Raw genomic sequence first — 26,026 nt, forward strand, 5'->3', positions numbered from 1 at the left:
CCCGCTCCTCTTCCACGGCTGGGGGAAGTTGATGAATATTGGCGGGAACTGGAACACGCCATCCCAAAGATGCTCAATGGGTGGTGAGATGTCTGGTGAGCATGCAGGCCATGGAAGAACTGGAACATTTTCAGCTTCCAGGAATTGTGTACAGATCCTTGTGACATGGATTCAGCATCACCATGCTGAAACATGAGGTGATGGCGGCGGATGAATGGCATGACAATGGGCCTTAGGATCTCGTCACGGCATCTCTGTGCATTCAAATTACAATCAATAAATGCAATTGTGTTTGTTGTCCGTAGCTTAGGCCTGCCCATACCACAACACCACCAGCACCATAGGGCACTCTGTTCACAACATTGACAGCAAACTGCTCACCCACACGAAGCCATACACACTGTCTGCTATCTGCCCGGTATAGTTGAAACCAGGATACATCTGTGAAGAGCACACTTCTCCATTGTGCCAGTGGCCATCAAAGGTGAGCATTTGCCCACTGAAGTGGGTAACGATGCCGAACTGCAGTCAGGTCAGGACCCTGGTGAGGACGACAGGCATACTGATGATCTACCCTGAGGCGGTTTCTGACAGTTTGTGCACAAATAATTTTTTTGTGCAGACCCAGTTTCATCAGCTGTCCAGGTGGCTGGTCTCAGACGATCCCACAGGTGAAGAAGCCGGATGTGGAGGTCCTGGGCTAGCGTGGTTACACGTGGTCTGTGGTTGTGAGGCCGGTTGGACGGAATGCCAAATTCTCTAAAATGATGTTGGGGGCGGCTTATGGTAGAGAAATTAAAAATTTAATTCTCTGACAACAGCTCTGGTGGAGATTCCTGTAATCAGCATGCCAATTGCACGCTCCCTCTAAACTTGAGACATCTGTGGCAAAACTGAACATTTTACAGTGGCCTTTTATTGTCCCCAGCACAAGGTGTACCTGTGTAATGATCATGCTGTTTAATCAGCTTCTTGATATGCCACACCTGTCAGGTGGATGGATTATCTTGACAAAAGAGAAAATGCTCACTAACTGGGATGGAAAAAAAATAGTGAACAAAATTTGAGAGAAAGGAGCTTTTTGTGCACATGGAACATTTCTGGGAACTTTTATTTCAGCTCATAAAACATAGGACCAACACTTCTTGCGCTTATTTTTGTTCAGTATATTCAAAATACAGTAACTTAAAATCCTTTAGCTGGGCTCGATCATGTTTGCCTGGCACAATGGAACCAATAGAATAGTTGCAAAACTGCAAACCTCGCCCATCTCGTATTCCAGACAGGCTAAAAGCAAAGGATGAAATGATTCGAAAGATTCCAAATAGTATTTGAACCCAGGCCTGGTATGAATACATATATAAAAGGCCCTTTGGGGGGGAACATGGAGGAGGTAGAAGTATAGAGTCACAGACACCAGCAGAGCTGACGCTGTGGTTGTGTTCCAAATGCTACCCTATTGCCTTTATAGTGCACTACCTTTGACCAGTACCCATAGGCCTCTGGTAAAAAATGAGTGCACTATGTAGAGAATAGGGTGCCATTTGGGACGCAACCTATACATTATGGCAGCTAACACGTTACCTGAACCCTATGCCCTGGCATAAGGCCTACATATCATTGACAAAACAAATGACATGAATAGTCTTAAAATGATCTATAAGCTAGTTGGCTAGTGGTAACTAGCTGACCTAGATAACAGTTTGGTGTCATGACAGTGTTAAGTCAGTTGTCATAAGCTGACATAACAGGTTATATATATATATATATATATATATATATATATATATATATATATATTATGTCTGTTATAACAGCACTACAATCTAATGAAGATTTTATGGATTTCCAACCCCAACTCCAGTTTGTGTCATGTCAGTCGTCATAAGATAAGTCACAAGTCATTTGCAGTCACACGTGTTTATAACACCTGTTATGTCATTTGTAAGACACATACATCCCAGATGAATGTGGATGTGTCCCTTAAGATGTGGGAAATAGCAGCACAAAGCAAAACACATAAAAGGCAACGGAGCGTGAGCAAAACAGGAAACACAATAAATATGGAGTTCCACGTGAATTAACACTTAATAAACTCCAAGGTTCAGCCGTGATGGTCCTTGACCTCTTGACCCCAATGCGATACATATAAATATTTATGTCACTTTCCTCAATTGAAACTTGATTTGTATAACACTCTCTCTCTCTCTATAATACAAACTTGACTTTTCTAAAATATGCCACGTTAAACAAGGACGTTTAAGAATGCACCCCAAATGCCAACCCTATTCCTTATATATATATAGTGCACTACTTTTGACCAGGGCCCATAGGGGTTTGGTCAACAAAATAGTGCACTATGTAGGGAATAGGGTGCCATTTGGGAAGCACAGTAAATGTAACTTCTGCAGTCACCTTGAAAAGTTGCCTTACGGTCTAAAATTCACAATTCTTCAGAAAACATCAATCAATTTCAGTAACACACATGCTGGTGTAGATGCGTTAGCTTCATAAGTTAACATGGTACCTTCTCTATTATCATATTTATCAACCACAAACCGAGTGACGTGAACTAGCTCCTTCTGCCGTGAGCTCTTCTCAGCCTTTTGTCATCAGCACTTTGTCGGTTCGATGCGTGTAAACATATTTCTCAGTCAGTAATAGTGGTCAATGGCACGACTTCGAAGGATGGACACTAGAAATACAAGATACGAAATCTCAGATCCCCCGGAATACCACGGGCTGCTGTCAATCATCCCCAAACCCAATAGAAACTCTGAAATATATAGAGAGCTCCCATTGGATCAGAGAAATGGATTGATCCCGGCTCAGGGAAGTTAAGAGACCTCAATATCTGTTGTTGGACACTTTGATTTCACATATGGAATAATACATTATAATACCAGCAGTAATAAAACACAATGAGTGGACATGCTGGAGAGATGGCATTAAAACAGAACTGACTGGATACTCTTTGCTGTGGTACATGTCCAAGGGCTTTACCCAGCAGCCACCACTCTGTCCAGCAGCAGGGGGGTGATGGGAAGACAAAAAGTAATTAAAAGCTGATGACCTTCTCAGGTAACACACACACACACACACACACTTTATTGTTGTATATTCATGTATTTTTAGATGTGTGTGACTGTCCTTGTCTATCAGTGTACCAGTGTTTTGTTACTTGTTATGTTGTGTGTTTTTGGTGGACCCCAGGAAGAGTAGCTGCTGCTTCTGCAAAAGATAACAGGGATCCCAATAAACAAACACGACCACTGACAGAACTGTCAACCACGACGGGACAAGCCCCATGCAATCACCATTAGGACAATCAATCAAACTGCCCTTTTTATAAGGGGTATGCAGCAAGCACAGGCACACAACAGACTCCAGAGATACAGCATTCCACCAATAACCAGAAGCCAAGGCTACTTCAGCAGCAAGCCAATACTGTGAGGTTAGATCACCTGGTAACCAATAGAGAGACAGGGTCACCACTTCCTGTCAAAACAGGCAACAGGAAGCAAAACAGAACAAAATACAGATAAGAGACCAGAGCTCATATCCACAAATAACCTCAGAATTGGTAGGCTGGTCTAGGATCAGGTCCCCTCCTGTCCATGTAATCTTATTCATTATGATTTAAATGGCAAAACTGGTCCTAGATCAGCACTTCCACTCTGCTTTATGAATTCAGACCCAGAGGCCCCTGGAAATTGCGGAGGACAAAAATAAGTTTAGTTTTTTTTTTGTCCGACATTGAGTTTAGCATTTCAGTTCATCAAAATATACTTCTATCCATACTGTAGTGCAGATGGTATAGCTCCTCCCCGTGGGTTCTACTGTCCACCTTCTGCTAGTCGCTCATTGGTTGGTGGGCGTGCCATGATGAGGTTAATCAGTTGTCTGGGAGGTTGGCTCGCATGCTAATCGCACGGACGTGGACATCGTTCTGTGGCCGAGCGCCTGGACAGAGCCGGGCCGAGCGCCTGGACAGAGCCGGTGTCGCCACCAGTTGTAGAAGAACATCTACTGAACAGGAATTCCCATCATCAGAGAACATCCTTCAGTAAAACGTCTGTGAAACGGGAGTCCTTCTTGGCCATTCTTTACCCACACACCAGTAGCTAGGAAGAGCTCTATCCAGTAACACCACAAGACCAAAAACATTCAAATTGTATAATTTTTTTACACACAGTTCCCTCAAAAAATAGGAAATATATAGTATAATATATCTCTCTATCATGTGTGTAAATACAGTCAACATATACTGTAGAAAGGGTTATTCATAAACCCTCAACAGCAACTCTAAATATAAACCTCCAATCAATGCAGTGTTATGTTGAGAACAGGTGGTACAAGTCAAACATGCCTAAGGTCTATAATAACCTGTACTGTGTACAGTGTGTTCTGGAGCAGATCATACATGACAGTGATCAGGAACCCTATTATCAAGCGTCTCAGAGTAAGGGTGTTGATCTAGGATCAGTTTAGCCGTTTGCATCACAATAAATCATTATTATTATGGACAGGGAGGACCTGACCCTAGATCAGCACTTCTACTCTACAGTGTTTCTCAACCTCAGTTCTCTGGGTCCACCAGCCGTTGGACTGATGTCTGATTCACACTATAGCAACGACCTGAACCGTACTGGCTCTGATATTTTCTCTTCACATGATCCTTTCCAACATGGTTTCAGCAGCTATGGTGGACGCGTCACCAGGCCAGCCCAGTACAGCTTGGCCCGGCCCTGCACTGTGAATCAGACAATACTCCCAGCAAGCACATAACGTTCTGAGAACCATATGTTTCTTAGAGCTTGGTGAGAGTGTGGTTGTTCTATGGTTATTTAGCATACAACCTTCCCACAACTTCCTGGGAATGGTGCAGGATGGTTGTTTGGCTTTGGAACATTCTCAGCACATTTAATGAACTTGACAACAAAAAAAACGTATTTTGGTATTTCATTACGTTATGTATTTCAACGTTTCATATAAGTTCAAATACAGCTACATTTCATTTCAATGTTGGTAATGTTCTCCAACTGGTTTGACATTGGGAATGTTCTCAGATAGTTCAGAGAAGTAAGACGTGACAATTTAGCTTGTTCCTGGAACTTCTCTTCTCAGAATGTTTGAAGAACTTTTCAGTTTTACCGGTCAGGAAACTATGGCTTCCTTCCCACAACCAATGTGAAACCAAAAAACATACGTTCCTACAACTTCAAAGGAACCAAATGTGCTAGCTGGGCTGTATGTAATAAAGTAGGCTGTAAAACAACTGGGTTGAGAAACATTGCCTGCAGGGCAGATTCAGGCGGTTGAAACATTCAAAGCATTGCAGCATGAAAGACGACAACATAAAAGAGCAGCCACAACTCTCTAATGGAATAGCGAACGCTATCCTTTCTATGAAGTAGATTTCTACCTGCAAGATTTGGAATGAATCGCCCCACCTAGTAGTCCTTCACCCATAGACTCTGGTTCTCAGGGTTAGCTAGTTGGCAAGCAGGAGGGGGGAGGAGGGGGTGTGATTGTGCGTGTCGGTGTGGGTGAGGGTCTGTCTGCAAGATGACCTCTGGAAAAGCAGCACTTTCTCCCTTAAAGCACAGTGTCCCCCGACACAGACATCCTGAGACTAGGAAGCCCCCCTCCCCCCCGGGTAGACGTCTCAGGTCCTCAGCTTGAGGATGACGATGGCCAGGATGACGAAGAAAGTGTTCCAGCCCAGGGTGACAGCGAAGCCTCGCCACACCATCATCCTGGAGAGACCCCAACCTGAGGGAGAGACGTCATCACATGATGTGTGTGTGTGTGTGTTGTGTCAGTTTGACATGGAAGCTCAGGTCATACTGTGACGTGAAGATGAGAAAGGCAGATCAGACAGACAGACAGACAGACAGACAGAGCAGGATATCTGTCCTCCACTAGAAGCCCATGACTAAGTCACGTGTGTCTGTCTGACTACTGGCACTGTGAATAATTTAGAACACTGTGTGACTACTGGCATTGTGAATCATTTAGAACACTGTGTGACTACTGGCATTGTGAATAATTTAGAACACTGTGTGACTACTGGCATTGTGAATCATTTAGAACACTGTGTGACTACTGGCATTGTGAATCATTTAGAACACTGTGTGACTACTGGCATTGTGAATCATTTAGAACACTGTGTGACTACTGCATTGTGAATCATTTAGAACACTGTGTGACTACTGCATTGTGAATCATTTAGAACACTGTGTGACTACTGGCATTGTGAATCATTTAGAACACTGTGTGACTACTGGCATTGTGAATCATTTAGAACACTGTGTGACTACTGGCATTGTGAATCATTTAGAACACTGTGTGACTACTGGCATTGTGAATCATTTAGAACACTGTGTGACTACTGGCATTGTGAATCATTTAGAACACTGTGTGACTACTGGCACTGTGAATCATTTAGAACACTGTGTGACTACTGGCATTGTGAATCATTTAGAACACTGTGTGACTACTGGCATTGTGAATCATTTAGAACACTGTGTGACTACTGGCATTGTGAATCATTTAGAACACTGTGTGACTACTGGCATTGTGAATCATTTAGAACACTGTGTGACTACTGCCATTGTGAATCATTTAGAACACTGTGTGACTACTGGCATTGTGAATCATTTAGAACACTGTGTGACTACTGGCATTGTGAATCATTTAGAACACTGTGTGACTACTGGCACTGTGAATCATTTAGAACACTGTGTGACTACTGGCATTGTGAATCATTTAGAACACTGTGTGACTACTGGCATTGTGAATCATTTAGAACACTGTGTGACTACTGGCATTGTGAATCATTTAGAACACTGTGTGACTACTGGCATTGTGAATCATTTAGAACACTTCACTGCTGATTCCGGACGAATCAGGTGTCTAAAGTCTCAGGTAACACGTGTGTGTGTGTGTCTGTGTGTGTGTGTCTGTGTGTGTGTCTGTGTGTGTGTGTCTGTGTGTCTGTGTGTGTGTTACCTCTGTACATGATGCATCGTAGGGCTTCAGAAGCGTAGGTCTGGGGCAGGGCCAGACTGATGTAACGTAGTGGATAGGGGATGCACTCCACGGGCCAGATTATACCTGTAGAGAGAGGAGGAAAGAGACTGTCTAAGAGAAAGAGACTTAGAGAAAGAGAGAGAGAGACAGAGACAGAGAAAGAGAGACTTAGAGAAAGAGAGAGAGACTTAGAGAGAGAGACAGAGAAAGAGAGAGAGAGACTTAGAGAAAGAGAGAGAGAGAGAGAGAAACTTAGAGAAAGAGAGAGACAGAGAAAGACAGAGAAAGAGAGAGACAGAGAAAGAGAGAGACAGAGAAAGAGAGAGACAGAGAAAGAGAGAGAGAAAGAAAGAGAGAGACAGAGAAAGAGACTTAGAGAAAGAGAGAGAGACAGAGAAAGAGAGAGAGACAGAGAAAGAGAGAGACAAAGAGAGAGACAGAGAAAGAGAGAGACAGAGAAAGACAGAGAGAGACTCAGAGAAAGAGAGAGAGAGACAAAGAAAGAGAGAGACAGAGAAAGAGACTTAGAGAAAGAGAGAGAGACAGAGAAAGAGAGAGACAGAGAAAGAGAGAGACAGAGAAAGAGAGAGACAGTGAAAGAGAGAGAGAGACAGTAAAAGAGAGAGACAGAGAAAGAGAGACTTAGAGAAAGAGAGAGACAGAGAGAGACAGAGAACGAGAGAGACAGAGAACGAGAGAGACAGAGAAAGAGAGAGAGAGACAGTGAAAGAGAGAGACAGAGAAAGAGAGACTTAGAGAAAGAGAGAGACAGAGAAAGAGAGAGAGAGACAGTGAAAGAGAGAGACTTAGAGAAAGAGGGAGTGTCAGAGAAAGAGTTGAAAGAACTGAACTAGAATTGAACTGAATAACATTTTATTAAACTTCATTGTGAGAACATGTAAGAGCTAATATTGTAGATTTACAAAGTGACCCCCCCATAAAATACTACTGAGGTGTGTGTGTGTGTCTGTGTGTATGTGTGTGTGTGTGTATGTGTGTGTGTGTCCCCTTGTGTGTATGTATGTGTGTGTGTGTGTGTGTGTGTGTGTGTCTGTGTGTGTGTGTGTGTGTATATGTGTGTGTATCCTTGTGTGTGTGTAAGACCTGGGTTCAAATAATATTAAGGGTATGTGAATTACTTTCAAAGACATTTAGAATAATTGAGATATTTTGTTTTTGATAAGACAATTAGCTGAAAATACTCAAACACTACCATGCATTTAACCGAGGCATTTGAAAATAGTTTTTGAAAAAACTTGCAAATAGTAATAACTAATAATATAAAGAGTAGGCTGTTTATAGGAAATCATTTGAAAACACTTTAAAATACTTTCAACAGAAATTGATTCAGGCAACGTTATTAAATACACAGAAAATAAGTATTTAAATAACAAATACACATGTATTTCAACCCAGGTTTGGTGTGTTTGTGCTAGCGTGTGTGACGTACCACTGACGATGAGGTTGAGGTAAAAGACAGTGTGTGTGTGTGCGTGCTAGCGTGTGTGACGTACCACTGACAATGAGGTTGAGGTAAAAGACAGTGTGTGTGTGTGTGTGTGTGACGTACCACTGACGATGAGGTTGAGGTAGAAGACAGTGTGTGTGTGTGTGTGTGTGTGTGTGTGTGTGACGTACCACTGACGATGAGGTTGGGGTAGAAGACACCCAGGGCAGCCTGGTTGGCGTTCTGTTCATCATCGATGGCAGATGAGATGACCAGACCAAAGGAGATGCCAGTCACACCCTGCAGCCCAATCAGAGCTATAACCAACACCAGGCTCCCCTCATTAGGGATCTGGAGGGAGGGAGGGAGGGATGGGGAGAGGCGGAGGAGGGGCGAGGGAGGGGAAGAGGCAGAGGAGGGGGGAGGAGAAGAGGCAGGGGAGGGGAAGAGGCAGGGGAGGGGAAGAGGCAGAGGAGGGGGGAGGGAGGGGAAGAGGCAAAGGAGGGAGGGTGGAGAGGCAAAGGAGGGAGGGGAGAGGCAGAGGAGGGGGAGGGAGGGTGGAGAGGCAAAGGAGGGAGGAGAAGAGGCAGAGGAGGGGGAGGGAGGGTGGAGAGGCAAAGGAGGGAGGAGAAGAGGCAGAGGAGGGGGAGAGTCAGAGGAGGGGGAGGGAGGGGGAGAGGCAAAGGAGGGGGAGAGGCAGAGGAGTGAGGGGAGAGACAGAGGAGAGGGAGGGAGGGTGAGGGAGAGAGGCAGAGGAGGGAGGGGAGAGACAGAGGAGGGGGAGGGAGAGGGAGGGGGAGAGGCAGAGGGGGGAGGGGAGAGGAAGATGAGGGGGAGGGAGGGTGGAGAGGTGGAAGGGGAGAGAGAGAGAGAGAGAGAGAGAGAGAGAGAGAGAGAGAGAGAGAGAAAATTAGAGTGAGAGAGAGAGAGAGAGAGAGAGAGAGAGAAAATTAGAGTGAGAGAGAGAATATGTTGGATGGGAGGAGACAGTAAAAAGTGAGAAAGACAGAAAAGGAGGGATGGTAACAAGAGAGAGGAAGGTGAAAGAGCATGTCATGTTATTCAATGATATAGTGTCTTGCATAGTGCATAGTGTCTGGCTCTTTCTATTGTCACAATACAGAGACCTGTGTGTGTGTGCGTGTGAGTGTAAGTGTGAGTGTGTCTGTCTATCTGTCTCCACTGACAAGGTGTATAAAAATAGACTGCAGGGAGAAAGCACATGGCTGCTCCGTTGCCACAGCAATCAAAGGCTGTTGTCGTGGTGATTCAGTAGTGATCCTTGGAGATGATGGACTCAGGTACTGGTAAGAATAGAAATATATACTCCAGACACCTCTTTGGACTATGTGGCGGCAGGGTAGCCTAGTTAGGGAGAGGCGGGACGCTAATGTCTCAACTGGCCAATGGCCAGGGAAAATGCAGAGCGCCAGATTCAAATAAAATGATATAAAATTCTAACTTTCATTAAATCACACATGTAAGATACTCAATTAAAGCTACACTCATTGTGAATCCAGACAACATGTCAGATTTTAAAAATGCTTTTCGGCGAAAGCATAATAAGCTATTATCTGATAGCCTGCACCATCTACACCAGCAGTAAACAAAGGAGCTAGCATATTACAACCCTGCAGACGCTACACAAAACGCAGAAATAAAATATAAAACGCATTACCTTTGACGAGCTTCTTTTGTTGGCACTCCAATATGTATAAACATCACAATTGGTCCTTTTGTTCGATTAATTCCGTCCATATATATCCAAAATGTCCATTTATTTGAAGCGTTTGATCCAGAAAAAAACAGCTTACAAAAAACGCAACGTCACTACAAAATATTTCAAAAGTTGCCAATAAACTTTTCCAAAATAGTTCAAACTACTTTTGTAATACAACTTTAGGTATTTTTAAACGTTAATAATCGATCAAATTGTAGACGGGTCTTTCTGTGTTCAATACAGGAATGAAAACAAACCAGCGATACTTTTCACGTCTTGCGCAACTCACAAAAGTGTACCCAGTTCCTAGTTGGCCTACCTCTTCATTGCACAAAGGAATAACCTCAACCAAATTCCAAAGACTGGTGACATCCAGTGGAAGCGGTAGGATCTGAAAACAAAGTTCCTAAGAAATATCCCTGGGCAATGACAACTCAGGGAACAGAGATAAAAAAAAAAAATTCGGAACAGTTAGTCCTCTGGGTTTTGCCTGCTACATAAGTTATGTTATACTCACAGACATGATTCAAACAGTTTTAGAAACTTCAGAGTGTTCTCTATCGAAATCTATGATTAATATGCATATCTTATATTTTTGGCATGAATAGCAGGAAGTTGAAATTGGGCACACTATGTATCCAAAAGTGAAAATTCTGTGTTAGAAAAATGAAAGTAAAAGAATGTGAAAGATTTGAACCCAGGTCTGGAAAGGTCAACCTGAGGTCAACGGATGAATAGAAACTTCAGACTCCATTGATTGTCGATAGGCACGTGGATGGAACTGTTGTTGGGTGACATTTAGCATGAATTGTTTGGTGTGTGAGACATTTTATTTTTTTAACTAGGCAAGTCAGTTATATTCTTCAAAAAGACATGGGTGTATCATTCATTTTGAAATAAAACACATGGATGTGGAAAACACAGAATGTCCCTTCAACATTTAACTAATTAAACCTGACCTGCTTCCCTTTCTTCTGAACTATTTCTCAATACAGTGTCAGTGCAGTAATACCACCAAGCGGCCACTAGATGGAGGTGTAGGACCAATACATAAGGTAATGCAGGGTACCGTGTAGTATTGAAGTAGTCAAGCCAGAACTCGGGTTCTGCAGCCACAGAGGAGCTTTTGAAGTCAACTCTGCATTACAAGTCAACATCTATGCCTGACTATCCCCCATATTCCCTAACACTCCACCATATATACATCTCCACAGTCACACCGTGCTGCTCAGTGTGTGTACAACACCAGTCACACCGTGCTGCTCAGTGTGTGTACAACACCAGTCACACCGTGCTGCTCAGTGTGTGTACAACACCAGTCACACCGTGCTGCTCAGTGTGTGTACAACACCAGTCACACCGTGCTGCTCAGTGTGTGTACAACACCAGTCACACCGTGCTGCTCAGTGTGTGTACAACACCAGTCACACCGTGCTGCTCAGTGTGTGTACAACACCAGTCACACCGTGCTGCTCAGTGTGTGTACAACACCAGTCACACCGTGCTGCTCAGTGTGTGTACAACACCAGTCACACCGTGCTGCTCAGTGTGTGTACAACACCAGTCACACCGTGCTGCTCAGTGTGTGTACAACACCAGTCACACCGTGCTGCTCAGTGTGTGTACAACACCAGTCACACTGTGCTGCTCAGTGTGTGTACAACACCAGTCACACCGTGCTGCTCAGTGTGTGTACAACACCAGTCACACCGTGCTGCTCAGTGTGTGTACAACACCAGTCACACCGTGCTGCTCAGTGTGTGTACAACACCAGTCACACCGTGCTGCTCAGTGTGTGTACAACACCAGTCACACCGTGCTGCTCAGTGTGTGTACAACACCAGTGGCACAGGGAAGTGAACATGAGACAGGGATGTTCAATCATTCAGGAGTCATGATAAGCCTTGCTGATGAAGACGGATGGAGGCTGCTGTGTAGGTGTGTGTGTGTCTGTGTGCTTGTGTGTGTGTGTGTGTTTGTATGTGTGTATGGGTGTGTGTCTACGTGTGTGTGTGTGTTACCTTGAAGACGAGCAGCATTAAGAGCAGTAGTAGAATGACCTGGATGCTGATGACAAACAGCTGGGAGATGAGATGGGCCAGCACAGTCTCCAACGAACTAACACCTGGAGAGAGAGGAGACAGAGAGGGAGAAGGAGAACGAAGGAGAGAGTGAAATAGAGGAGAGGAGAAAGGGAGGGAGGGAGGGAGGGAGAGAGAGGAGACAGAGAGAGAGAAGGAGAACGAAGGAGAGAGTGAAATAGAGGAGAGGAGAAAGGGAGGGAGAGAGAGGAGACAGCGAGAGAGAGAGAATGAAGGAGAGAGTGAAATAGAGGAGAGGAGAAAGGGAGGGAGAGAGAGAGAGGGAGAGAATAGTGGGACAGGAGAAAAGGAAGAAGAAGGTGGGGAGAAGATAATTTAATGTTCTGACAAACTGGCCCATGGTGATTTAACCAGATCTTCTGATTACTGGTCAGGATAATCCACCTCCCCCTAGTGGTCTGTACTGGTCACTACATAGATAATGACCACAAACTGTCAATGCATCTAAAAATGGAACGATATTCTCTATATCCAAGCCAGTTCCACTGTGTTGTGTCATTGTTCCCCTCTAATCAGGGACTGATTTAGACCTGGGACACCAGGTGGGTGATTCCCCTCTAATCAGGGACTGATTTAGACCTGGGACACCAGGTGGGTGATTCCCCTCTAATCAGGGACTGGTTTAGACCTGGGACACCAGGTGGGTGATTCCCCTCTAATCAGGGACTGATTTAGACCTGGGACACCAGATGGGTGATTCCCCTCTAATCAGGGTCTGATTTAGACCTGGGACACCAGATGGGTGATTCCCCTCTAACCAGGGACTGATTTAGACCTGGGACACCAGGTGGGTGATTCCCCTCTAATCAGGGACTGGTTTAGACCTGGGACACCAGGTGGGTGATGCTCCTCTAATCAGGGACTGATTTAGACCTGGGACACCAGGTGGGTGATTCCCCTCTAATCAGGGACTGGTTTAGACCTGGGACACCAGGTGGGTGATTCCCCTCTAATCAGGGTCTGATTTAGACCTGGGACACCAGATGGGTGATTCCCCTCTAATCAGGGACTGATTTAGACCTGGGACACCAGGTGGGTGATTCCCCTCTAACCAGGGACTGGTTTAGACCTGGGACACAAGATGGGTGATTCCCCTCTAATCAGGGACTGGTTTAGACCTGGGACACCAGGTGGGTGATTCCCCTCTAATCAGGGACTGGTTTAGACCTGGGACACCAGGTGGGTGATTCCCCTCTAATCAGGGACTGATTTAGACCTGGGACACCAGATGGGTGATTCCCCTCTAATCAGGGTCTGATTTAGACCTGGGACACCAGATGGGTGATTCCCCTCTAACCAGGGACTGGTTTAAACCTGGGACACCAGATGGGTGATTCCCCTCTAACCAGGGACTGGTTTAAACCTGGGACACAAGGTGGGTGATTCCCCTCTAATCAGGGACTGATTTAGACCTGGGACACCAGATGGGTGATTCCCCTCTAATCAGGGACTGATTTAGACCTGGGACACCAGATGGGTGATTCCCCTCTAACCAGGGACTGGTTTAAACCTGGGACACCAGGTGGGTGATTCCCCTCTAACCAGGGACTGGTTTAAACCTGGGACACAAGGTGGGTGATTCCCCTCTAACCAGGGACTGGTTTAAACCTGGGACACAAGGTGGGTGATTCCCCTCTAACCAGGGACTGGTTTAGACCTGGGACACCAGGTGGGTGATATTAATGATCAGGTAGAACAGAAAATCAGCAGGGTAAGAGTTGAATACCCCGGGGCTATATAGTGCACTAGTTTTGTCCAGTGCGCTATATAGATAACAGGGTGGCATTGGGGACACTTGGGCCCTCGTCAACAGTCTGTTATCCACTTAATGAACCTCTTACCTGCAACCCAGCACCTGTCCATTAGTCCCTCCTTCCTCTCTATCACGAAGGACAGAGCCGTCAAGCCCACTGCCAGGTAGAACGTGATGCTGTGTAAAGAGAGAAGGGAGGGGAGAATGAGGGAGAAGGGAGGGGGGAGAGAGAAGGTGTGCAGGAGAGAGGGAAGAAGGGAAGGGAGAGAATGAGGGGAGAGAGAAGGAGGGAGGGGGGGAGAGAAGGAGGGAGGGGGAGAGAGAAGGGAGGGTGAGAGAGAGAAGGGAGTGTGAGAGAGAGAAAGAAGGGTGAGAGGGAGGAGGGGGAGAGAGAGCAGAAGGGAGGAGGAGAGAGAGGAGGTGGAGAGAGAAGGGGGGGGGGGGGAGAGAAGGGAGGGGGAGAGAGAGAAGGGAGGGGGAGAGAGCGAAGGGAGGGGGAGAGAGAGAAGGGAGGGGGGAGAGAGAGAAGGGAGGGGGAGAGAGAGAAGGGAGGGGGGAGAGAGAGAAGGGAGGGGAGAGAGAGAGAAGGGAGGGGGAGAGAGAGAAGGGAGGGGGAGATAGGAGAGACAAGGAAAGCAGGAAAAGAGAGGATAAAGAGAGAACTACAGCTTCGTCTCAGTAAAGCTGACTAGGTTCAGACGTGGACTGAATCTCTACCTCAGAACGGCTCCTGGCGTCACAAACGTGGTGAAGTCTGAGTTCATGCTGCCATAGATGGGCTCCTCAAACTGGAAAGAGAAACGGGACAAAGATAAATAGTCAGTTGAATATTTTCCTCCCAGTACACTGTGCATCTGTGTATTGATCAGGGACCAGTGGAACGGACCAAGATTATACATTCAATAAGGCAGGCTACATCACAGTCCTTCAGAAGGAATAGGTGCGACTCTCGCTCACATTTAAGAACATACTTAATCTAATTTGAGTTAAAATCATGACGTTTCAACCATCAATGGCCCTCGTCAGAATCAATGGTCTTGGCAAGACAACAACATGTTGCTATAGCATAAGGAAGCTAGTTTAGCATCAAGGCTAGTGGGTGGGGATGGCAAAATACTATCAACAGAGTGTGATCCCCAAATAGCACCCTATTCCCTACATAGTGCACTACTTTTGACCAGAGCCTTATGGGAATAGGGTGCCTTTAAGGGTGCAGTGAGTGTTTTAAGGGGTTGTTGTTGTCCTACCTTGACAGGAAGAGAGACCAGGTAAGACATGCTCCCCATCTTATACTGGACGAAGTCCTGAGGAGGGAACAGACTGTTTCACTTCACTACTGGATGTATCTTTATCAACAGCTGGGCTGCATCTCAACAGTCTGAACAAGCTACTTCAACAGCTGGGCTGCACCTCAACAGTCTGAACAAGCTACTTCAATAGCTGGGCTGCATCTCAACAGTCTGAACAAGCTACTTCAATAGCTGGGCTGCATCTCAACAGTCTGAACAAGTGACTTCAACAGCTGGGCTGCATCTCAACAGTCTGAACAAGTGACTTCAACAGCTGGGCTGCATCTCAACAGTCTGAACAAGTGACTTCCTCACCTCATCACATTTCATTAATCTGCACTGATGTAAAAAAGAACTGGACAGGTTGAAAGCGTTTCTAGTAGGCATTGATTTGCCATGTTGCTTTCATCCATGGTGTTTTTAGATCAGTCCAGATGAGGAGAAGAGAGAAAGACCCTGCTGCCATGCAGTCAGTGTGTATTACACTAGATAAAGATATCATCTGTATAAGGTTTTGAAAGCCAGACGGCGCCAATAAGGCTCCGTTCACATTGAAGAAAGAGCAGGTAGATCTGCAGGGAGGAAACAACAGGGAACTCTGGTTCTACCTCAAAGGCATCGGCTAGTTTCTTCTGAAGCATCATGGCGATCTGTTGATCTGGTGACAAAAACACACTACGAGGTGAAAACAATGGCATCATTATCAAGTCTATTATCGCTTGAAAAAACACTTTTCATTGATCAATTTAATAAACATAAAAAAAAACGTCTCAAGATGAATCATCATTAAAATGCCTTTTCCAATCTCCATCATTTGGGAGATAAACCATCATTCAGAAGACCCACACAGTTACACTACCACCTAGTGGTCATTTTCACAGACAAAGTATCTATTGTATTGTATTGTATTGTATTGTATTGTATTGTATTGTATTGTATTGTATTGTATTGTATGGTATTGTATTGTATTGTATTGTATTGTATTGTATGGTATTGTATTCCAGTGTATTGTATTCCAGTGTATTGTATTGTATTGTATGGTATTGTATTGTATTGTATTGTATTGTATTGTATGGTATTGTATTGTATTGTTTTGTATTGTATTGTATTCCAGTGTATTGTATTATATTGTATTGTATTGTATTGTATTGTATTATATTGTATTGTATTCCAGTGTATTGTATTATATTGTATTGTATTGTATTGTATTGTATTGTATTCCAGTGTATTGTATTGTATTGTATTGTATTGTATTGTATTGTATTGTATTCCATTGTATTGTATTGTATTGTATTCCAGTGTATTGTATTGTATTCCATTGTATTGTATTGTATTGTATTGTATTCCAGTGTATTGTATGGTATTGTATTGTATTGTATTGTATGGTATTGTATTGTATTGTGTTGTATTGTATTGTATTGTATTGTATTCCATTGTATTGTATTGTATTGTATTGTATTCCAGTGTATTGTATTGTATTGTATTGTATTCCATTGTATTGTATTGTATTCCATTGTATTGTATGGTATTGTATTGTATTGTATTCCATTGTATTGTATTGTATTGTATTGTATTCCAGTGTATTGTATTATATTGTATTGTATGGTATTGTATTGTATTGTATTGTATTGTATTGTATTGTATTCCAGTGTATTGTATTGTATTGTATTCCAGTGTATTGTATTGTATTGTATTGTATTGTATTGTATTCCATTGTATTGTATTGTATTGTATTGTATTCCATTGTATTGTATTGTATTGTATTGTATTCCAGTGTATTGTATTATATTGTATTGTATTGTATTGTATTGTATTGTATTGTATTCCATTGTATTGTATTGTATTGTATTCCAGTGTATTGTATTATATTGTATTGTATTGTATTGTATTGTATTGTATTCCATTGTATTGTATTGTATTGTATTGTATTCCAGTGTATTGTATTGTATTGTATTCCAGTGTATTGTATTATATTGTATTGTATTGTATTGTATTGTATTCCATTGTATTGTATTGTATTGTATTGTATTCCAGTGTATTGTATTGTATTGTATTGTATTGTATTCCATTGTATTGTATTGTATTGTATTCCAGTGTATTGTATTGTATTCCATTGTATTGTATTGTATTGTATTGTATTCCAGTGTATTGTATGGTATTGTATTGTATTGTATTGTATGGTATTGTATTGTATTGTGTTGTATTGTATTGTATTGTATTGTATTCCATTGTATTGTATTGTATTGTATTGTATTCCAGTGTATTGTATTGTATTGTATTGTATTGTATTCCATTGTATTGTATTGTATTCCATTGTATTGTATGGTATTGTATTGTATTGTATTGTATTGTATTCCAGTGTATTGTATTATATTGTATTGTATTGTATTCCATTGTATTGTATTGTATTGTATTGTATTCCAGTGTATTGTATTATATTGTATTGTATGGTATTGTATTGTATTGTATTGTATTGTATTCCAGTGTATTGTATTATATTGTATTGTATTGTATTGTATTGTATTCCATTGTATTGTATGGTATTGTATTGTATTGTATTGTATTATAATTCTACTCTAGTCTCTCTGAGGGTGAATTCTTTCACACTGTGTCACATGCCAACAGACTGCGGAGTGAAAGCTTACTGGTCAGGTCCAACCAGACGTGCACCGACCCTCCATCCACCACCTCCTTAGAGACCTGCCGCTGGATCATCCTGTATAATACAACACACACCACAGAACAAACATGATACAGTAAGGATCCTGTATAATACAACACACACCACAGAGACATGATACAGTAAGGATCCTGTATAATACAACACACACCACAGAGACATGATACTGTAAGGATCCTGTATAATACAACACACACCACAGAGCAGAGACATGATACTGTAAGGATCCTGTATAATACAACACACACCACAGAGACATGATACAGTGAGGATCCTGTATAATACAACACACACCACAGAACAAACATGATACAGTAAGGATCCTGTATAGTACAACACACACCACAGAGCAGACATGATACAGTAAGGATCCTGTATAATACAACACACACCACAGAACAAACATGATACAGTGAGGATCCTGTATAATACAACACACACCACAGAACAGACATGAGTACTTTATTGCTTGGCAACATTACAGTGCATTGGGAAAGTATTCAGACCCCTTCCCTTTTTCCACATTTTGTTACGTTACAGCCTTATTGTAAAATGGATTAAATCGTTTTCCCCCCACAATACCCCATAATGACAAAGCTAAAACACACATTTTTGTTCTGTTGGAAGGTGAACCGTCGCCACAGTCTGATGTCCTGAGCGCTCTAGAGCAGGTTTTCATCAAGGATTTCTCTGTACTTTGCTCTGTTCATCTTTCCCTCGTTCCTGACTAGTCTCACAGTCCCTAGTCCCTGCCGCTAAAACATCCCCACAGCATGATGCTGCCACCACCATGCTTCACCGTAGGGATGGCGCCAGGTTTCTTCCAGATGTGACACTTGGCATTCAGGCCTAAGAGTTCAATCTTGGTTTCATCAGACCAGATAATCTTGTTTCTCATGGTCTGAGAATCCATTAGGTGCCTTTTGGCAAACTCCAAGCGGGCTGTCGTGTGCCTTTTACTGAGGAGTGGCTTACGTCTGGCCACTCTACCATAAAGGCCTGATTGAGGGAGTGATGCAGAGATGATTATCCATCTGGAAAGTTCTCCCATCTCCACAGAGGAACTCTGGAGCTCTGTCAGACTGACCATCAGGTTCTTGCTTACCTCCCTGACCAAGACCCTTCTCCCCCGATTGCTCAGTTTGGCCAGGCGGCCAGCTCTAGGAGGAGTCTTGGTGATTCCAAACTTCTTCCATTTAAGGATGATGGAGGCCACTGTGTTCTTGGGGAACTTCAATACTGCAGAAATGTTTTGGTACCCTTCCCCAGATCTGTGCCTTGACACCATCCTGTGTCGTGGCTTGGTTTTTGCTCTGACATGCACTGTCAACTGTGGGACCTTATATAGACAGGTGCGTGCCTTTCCAAATCATGTCCAATCAATTGAATTTACCACAGGTAGACTCCAATCAAGTTGTAGAAACATCAAGGATGATCAATGGTAACAGGATGCACCTGAGCTCAATTTCGAGTCTCAAAGCAAAGAATCTGAATACTTATGTAAATACGCTATTCGTTTTTTTTTTTTAATTATACATTTGCAAACATTTCTAAAAACCTGTTTTTGCTTTGTCATTATGGGTTATTATGTGTAGATTGATGAGGGAATTGTTTTATTTAATACATTTTCGTCTACATAATGAGATTATTATGGATAGGAGCAAGAATATTTTTATTTGTCAAACGGCAAATTAAGCTTCATGTCACCAGAATAAGACCCTGGATATTGATTGGAAAGGAGCATCAAGCTCATCACCGTGCTCTTTCACCACCCTGTGAAGTTCATCATAACTTATTTCATCTGTAGTCTAATAAACTGTATGGTTTCCTGAGTCGTAGTGGGAGGACACCTCAACATGTCATCGCGTGACTTCAAGTTGACTTCGATATGATGGTTATTATATCAATATTTGTGCATTTTACAGACACAAAAAGGTCCCACCATGTCGAATGAACAAATGATCTGTCTGCTAACTGTTTCCATCACAACTGTCATGATTAAACAATTCAAAATGTATACGGTTTGACTGTGGAAGGAAACCTGGTTATTGACAGTGTTTTAGAGTGAATGGGAGAAGAGAACAGAAGAGAAGACAGGAGAACAGAAGAGAATACAGGAGAACAGAAGAGAAGAGAAGAGAGGAGAACAGAAGAGAACAGAAGAGAAGAGAACAGAAGAGAAGAGAGGAGAACAGAAGAGAAGAGAGGAGAACAGAAGAGAAGACAGGAGAACAGAAGAGAAGAGAACAGAAGAGAAGAGAACAGAAGAGAAGAGAGGAGAACAGAGGAGAAGAGAGGAGAACAGAAGAGAAGAGAAGAGAGGAGAACAGAAGAGAAGAGAAGAGAGGAGAACAGAAGAGAAGAGAAGAGAGCAGAAGAGAAGACAGGAGAACAGAAGAGAAGAGAAGAGAACAGAAGAGAGGAGAACAGAAGAGAAGAGAACAGAAGAGAAGACAGGAGAACAGAAGAGAAGAGAGGAGAACAGAAGAGAATACAGGAGAACAGAAGAGAAGAGAAGAGAGGAGAACAGAAGAGAAGACAGGAGAACAGAAGAGAAGAGAGGAGAACAGAAGAGAAGACAGGAGAACAGAAGAGAAGAGAAGAGAGGAGAGCAGAAGGGAAGACAGGAGAACAGAAGAGAAGAGAAGAGAGGAGAACAGAAGAACAAGGAGAAGAAGATGAGACTAGACTAGAGACAAGTCCAGAGGTAGGTCTCACCTCTTGGTCAGGTAGCTGGTAAAATTCTTTCCAAACCCGATGACGGCCCAGTACTCTCCATTATAGGCCCCTGAAAAAGCCTCAGCATGGGACAGGTTCACCTAGGGCAGGGAGGGACAGGGGACACCATCAGTGACTATAGCTAGGTCTTAAATTATACCCTATTCCTCCATCTAGTGGACTAAGTCTGACCAGGAGGACAGTGTTACACCCTATTCCTCCATCTAGTGGACTAAGTCTGACCAGGAGGACAGTGTTACACCCTATTCCTCCATCTAGTGGACTAAGTCTGACCAGGAGGACAGTGTTACACCCTATTCCTCCATCTAGTGGACTAAGTCTGACCAGGAGGACAGTGTTACACCCTATTCCTCCATCTAGTGGACTAAGTCTGACCAGGAGGACAGTGTTACACCCTATTCCTCCATCTAGTGGACTAAGTCTGACCAGGAGGACAGTGTTACACCCTATTCCTCCATCTAGTGGACTAAGTCTGACCAGCAGGACAGTGTTACACCCTATTCCTCCATCTAGATGACTAAGTCTGACCAGGAGGACAGTGTTACACCCTATTCCTCCATCTAGTGGACTAAGTCTGACCAGCAGGACAGGGTTACACCCTATTCCTCCATCTAGTGGACTAAGTCTGACCAGGAGGACAGGGTTACACCCTATTTCTCCATCTAGTGGACTAAGTCTGACCAGGAGGACAGTGTTACACCCTATTCCTCCATCTAGTGGACTAAGTCTGACCAGGAGGACAGTGTTACACCCTATTCCTCCATCTAGTGGACTAAGTCTGACCAGGAGGACAGTGTTACACCCTATTCCTACATCTAGTGGACTAAGTCTGACCAGGAGGACAGTGTTACACCCTATTCCTCCATCTAGTGGACTACTTCTGACCAGGAGGACAGTGTTACACCCTATTCCTCCATCTAGTGAACTAAGTCTGACCAGGAGGACAGTGTTACACCCTATTCCTCCATCTAGTGGACTAAGTCTGACCAGCAGGACAGTGTTACACCCTATTCCTCCATCTAGTGGACTAAGTCTGACCAGGAGGACAGTGTTACACCCTATTCCTCCATCTAGTGGACTAAGTCTGACCAGCAGGACAGGGTTACACCCTATTCCTCCATCTAGTGGACTAAGTCTGACCAGGAGGACAGTGTTACACCCTATTCCTCCATCTAGTGGACTAAGTCTGACCAGGAGGACAGTGTTACACCCTATTTCTCCATCTAGTGGACTACTTCTGACCAGGAGGACAGTGTTACACCCTATTCCTCCATCTAGTGGACTAAGTCTGACCAGGAGGACAGTGTTACACCCTATTCCTCCATCTAGTGGACTACTTCTGACCAGGAGGACAGTGTTACACCCTATTCCTCCATCTAGTGGACTAAGTCTGACACGGAGGACAGTGTTACACCCTATTCCTCCATCTAGTGGACTAAGTCTGACCAGCAGGACAGTGTTACACCCTATTCCTCCATCTAGTGGACTAAGTCTGACCAGGAGGACAGTGTTACACCCTATTCCTCCATCTAGTGGACTAAGTCTGACCAGCAGGACAGTGTTACACCCTATTCCTCCATCTAGTGGACTAAGTCTGACCAGCAGGACAGTGTTACACCCTATTCCTCCACCTAGTGGACTAAGTCTGACCAGGAGGACAGTGTTACACCCTATTCCTCCATCTAGTGGACTACTTCTGACCAGGAGGACAGTGTTACACCCTATTCCTCCATCTAGTGGACTAAGTCTGACCAGGAGGACAGTGTTACACCCTATTCCTCCATCTAGTGGACTAAGTCTGACCAGCAGGACAGTGTTACACCCTATTCCTCCATCTAGTGGACTAAGTCTGACCAGCAGGACAGTGTTACACCCTATTCCTCCATCTAGTGGACTAAGTCTGACCAGGAGGACAGTGTTACACCCTATTCCTCCATCTAGTGGACTAAGTCTGACCAGGAGGACAGTGTTACACCCTATTCCTCCATCTAGTGGACTACTTCTGACCAGGAGGACAGTGTTACACCCTATTCCTCCATCTAGTGGACTAAGTCTGACCAGGAGGACAGTGTTACACCCTATTCCTCCATCTAGTGGACTAAGTCTGACCAGCAGGACAGTGTTACACCCTATTCCTCCATCTAGTGGACTAAGTCTGACCAGCAGGACAGTGTTACACCCTATTCCTCCATCTAGTGGACTAAGTCTGACCAGGAGGACAGTGTTACACCCTATTCCTCCATCTAGTGGACTAAGTCTGACCAGGAGGACAGTGTTACACCCTATTCCTCCATCTAGTGGACTAAGTCTGACCAGCAGGACAGTGTTACACCCTATTCCTCCATCTAGTGGACTACTTCTGACCAGGAGGACAGTGTTACACCCTATTCCTCCATCTAGTGGACTAAGTCTGACCAGGAGGACAGTGTTACACCCTATTCCTCCATCTAGTGGACTAAGTCTGACCAGCAGGACAGGGTTACACCCTATTCCTCCATCTAGTGGACTAAGTCTGACCAGGAGGACAGTGTTACACCCTATTCCTCCATCTAGTGGACTAAGTCTGACCAGGAGGACAGTGTTACACCCTATTTCTCCATCTAGTGGACTACTTCTGACCAGGAGGACAGTGTTACACCCTATAACACTTCCGGCGCCGACAGAGATGGCCGCCTCGCTTCGCGTTCCTAGGAAACTATGCAGTTTTTTGTTTTTTTACGTGTTATTTCTTACATTAGTACCCCAGGTCATCTTAGGTTTCATTACATACAGTCGAGAAGAACTACTGAATATAAGATCAGCATCAACTCACCATCAGTACGACCAAGAATATGTTTTTCGCGACGCGGATCCTGTGTTCTGCCTTACAAACAGGACAACGGAGTGGATCCTATGCAGCGACCCAAAAAAACGACTCCGAAAGAGAGGGAAACGAGGCGGTCTTCTGGTCAGACTCCGGAGACGGGCACAGCGCGCACCACTCCCTAGCATTCTTCTTGCCAATGTCCAGTCTCTTGACAACAAGGTTGATGAAATCCGAGCAAGGGTAGCATTCCAGAGGGACATCAGAGACTGTAACGTTCTTTGCTTCACGGAAACGTGGCTTACTGGAGAGACGCAATCCGAAGCGGTGCAGCCAACAGGTTTCTCCACGCATCGCGCAGACAGGAAAAAACATCTTTCTGGTAAAAAGAGGGGCGGGGGCGTATGCCTTATGACTAACGTGACATGGTGCGATGAAAGAAACATACAGGAACTCAAATCCTTCTGTTCACCTGATTTAGAATTCCTCACAATCAAATGTAGACCGCATTATCTACCAAGAGAATTCTCTTCGATTATAATCACAGCCGTATATATCCCCCCCCAAGCAGACACATCGATGGCTCTGAACGAACTTTATTTAACTCTCTGCAAACTGGAAACAATTTATCCGGAGGCTGCATTCATTGTAGCTGGGGATTTTAACAAGGCTAATCTGAAAACAAGACTCCCCAAATTTTATCAGCATATCGATTGCGCAACCAGGGGAGGAAAGACCTTGGACCATTGTTACTCTAACTTCCGCGACGCATATAAGGCCCTGCCCCGCCCCCCTTTCGGAAAAGCTGACCACGACTCCATTTTGTTGATCCCTGCCTACAGACAGAAACTAAAACAAGAGGCTCCCACGCTGAGGTCTGTCCAACGCTGGTCCGACCAAGCTGACTCCACACTCCAAGACTGCTTCCATCACGTGGACTGGGAGATGTTTCGTATTGCGTCAGATAACAACATTGACGAATACGCTGATTCGGTGTGCGAGTTCATTAGAACGTGCGTTGAAGATGTCGTTCCCATAGCAACGATTAAAACATTCCCTAACCAGAAACCGTGGATTGATGGCAGCATTCGTGTGAAACTGAAAGCGCGAACCACTGCTTTTAATCAGGGCAAGGTGTCTGGTAACATGACCGAATACAAACAGTGCAGCTATTCCCTCCGCAAGGCTATCAAACAAGCTAAGCGCCAGTACAGAGACAAAGTAGAATCTCAATTCAACGGCTCAGACACAAGAGGCATGTGGCAGGGTCTACAGTCAATCACGGACTACAGGAAGAAACCCAGCCCAGTCACGGACCAGGATGTCTTGCTCCCAGGCAGACTAAATAACTTTTTTGCCCGCTTTGAGGACAATACAGTGCCACTGACACGGCCTGCAACGAAAACATGCGGTCTCTCCTTCACTGCAGCCGAGGTGAGTAAGACATTTAAACGTGTTAACCCTCGCAAGGCTGCAGGCCCAGATGGCATCCCCAGCCGCGCCCTCAGAGCATGCGCAGACCAGCTGGCCGGTGTGTTTACGGACATATTCAATCAATCCCTATACCAGTCTGCTGTTCCCACATGCTTCAAGAGGGCCACTATTGTTCCTGTTCCCAAGAAAGCTAAGGTAACTGAGCTAAATGACTACCGCCCCGTAGCACTCACATCCGTCATCATGAAGTGCTTTGAGAGACTAGTCAAGGACCATATCACCTCCACCCTACCTGACACCCTAGACCCACTCCAATTTGCTTACCGCCCAAATAGGTCCACAGACGATGCAATCTCAACCACACTGCACACTGCCCTAACCCATCTGGACAAGAGGAATACCTATGTGAGAATGCTGTTCATCGACTACAGCTCGGCATTCAACACCATAGTACCCTCCAAGCTCGTCATCAAGCTCGAGACCCTGGGTCTCGACCCCGCCCTGTGCAACTGGGTACTGGACTTCCTGACGGGCCGCCCCCAGGTGGTGAGGGTAGGCAACAACATCTCCTCCCCGCTGATCCTCAACACTGGGGCCCCACAAGGTTGCGTTCTGAGCCCTCTCCTGTACTCCCTGTTCACCCACGACTGCGTGGCCACGCACGCCTCCAACTCAATCATCAAGTTTGCGGACGACACAACAGTGGTAGGCTTGATTACCAACAACGATGAGACGGCCTACAGGGAGGAGGTGAGGGCCCTCGGAGTGTGGTGTCAGGAAAACAACCTCACACTCAACGTCAACAAAACTAAGGAGATGATTGTGGACTTCAGGAAACAGCAGAGGGAACACCCCCCTATCCACATCGATGGAACAGTAGTGGAGAGGGTAGCAAGTTTTAAGTTCCTCGGCATACACATCACAGACAAACTGAATTGGTCCACTCACACAGACAGCATCGTGAAGAAGGCGCAGCAGCGCCTCTTCAACCTCAGGAGGCTGAAGAAATTCGGCTTGTCACCAA

General features: G+C 44.5%; 1 protein-coding gene across 3 annotated transcripts in view; it reads right to left on the bottom strand.

Moving 5' to 3' along the window:
• Nucleotides 1–1,789: 1,789 nt before the first annotated feature.
• Nucleotides 1,790–26,026, bottom strand: part of LOC139413633 (ABC transporter G family member 20-like) — a 66,407-nt gene continuing 42,170 nt past the window's right edge. For 2 of the 3 annotated variants that reach the window (XM_071161245.1, XM_071161263.1), the window contains exons 11-20: nt 20,745–20,845; nt 17,992–18,062; nt 15,955–16,004; nt 15,305–15,361; nt 14,775–14,845; nt 14,146–14,234; nt 12,224–12,327; nt 8,674–8,833; nt 7,015–7,119; nt 2,697–5,775 (exon numbers count right to left, since the gene is read on the bottom strand). In XM_071161245.1, the coding sequence (XP_071017346.1) occupies nt 5,669–5,775; nt 7,015–7,119; nt 8,674–8,833; nt 12,224–12,327; nt 14,146–14,234; nt 14,775–14,845; nt 15,305–15,361; nt 15,955–16,004; nt 17,992–18,062; nt 20,745–20,845 (915 nt within the window). In that variant the 3' untranslated portion in view covers nt 2,697–5,668. Of the gene's footprint in view, nt 5,776–7,014; nt 7,120–8,673; nt 8,834–12,223; nt 12,328–14,145; nt 14,235–14,774; nt 14,846–15,304; nt 15,362–15,954; nt 16,005–17,991; nt 18,063–20,744; nt 20,846–26,026 lie in introns of all 3 variants that reach the window. The other variant, XM_071161254.1, reaches the window with a different exon arrangement.

Source organism: Oncorhynchus clarkii, chromosome 1, assembly GCF_045791955.1.
Source record: "Oncorhynchus clarkii lewisi isolate Uvic-CL-2024 chromosome 1, UVic_Ocla_1.0, whole genome shotgun sequence".
In the NCBI taxonomy this organism is placed as follows: domain Eukaryota; kingdom Metazoa; phylum Chordata; class Actinopteri; order Salmoniformes; family Salmonidae; genus Oncorhynchus; species Oncorhynchus clarkii.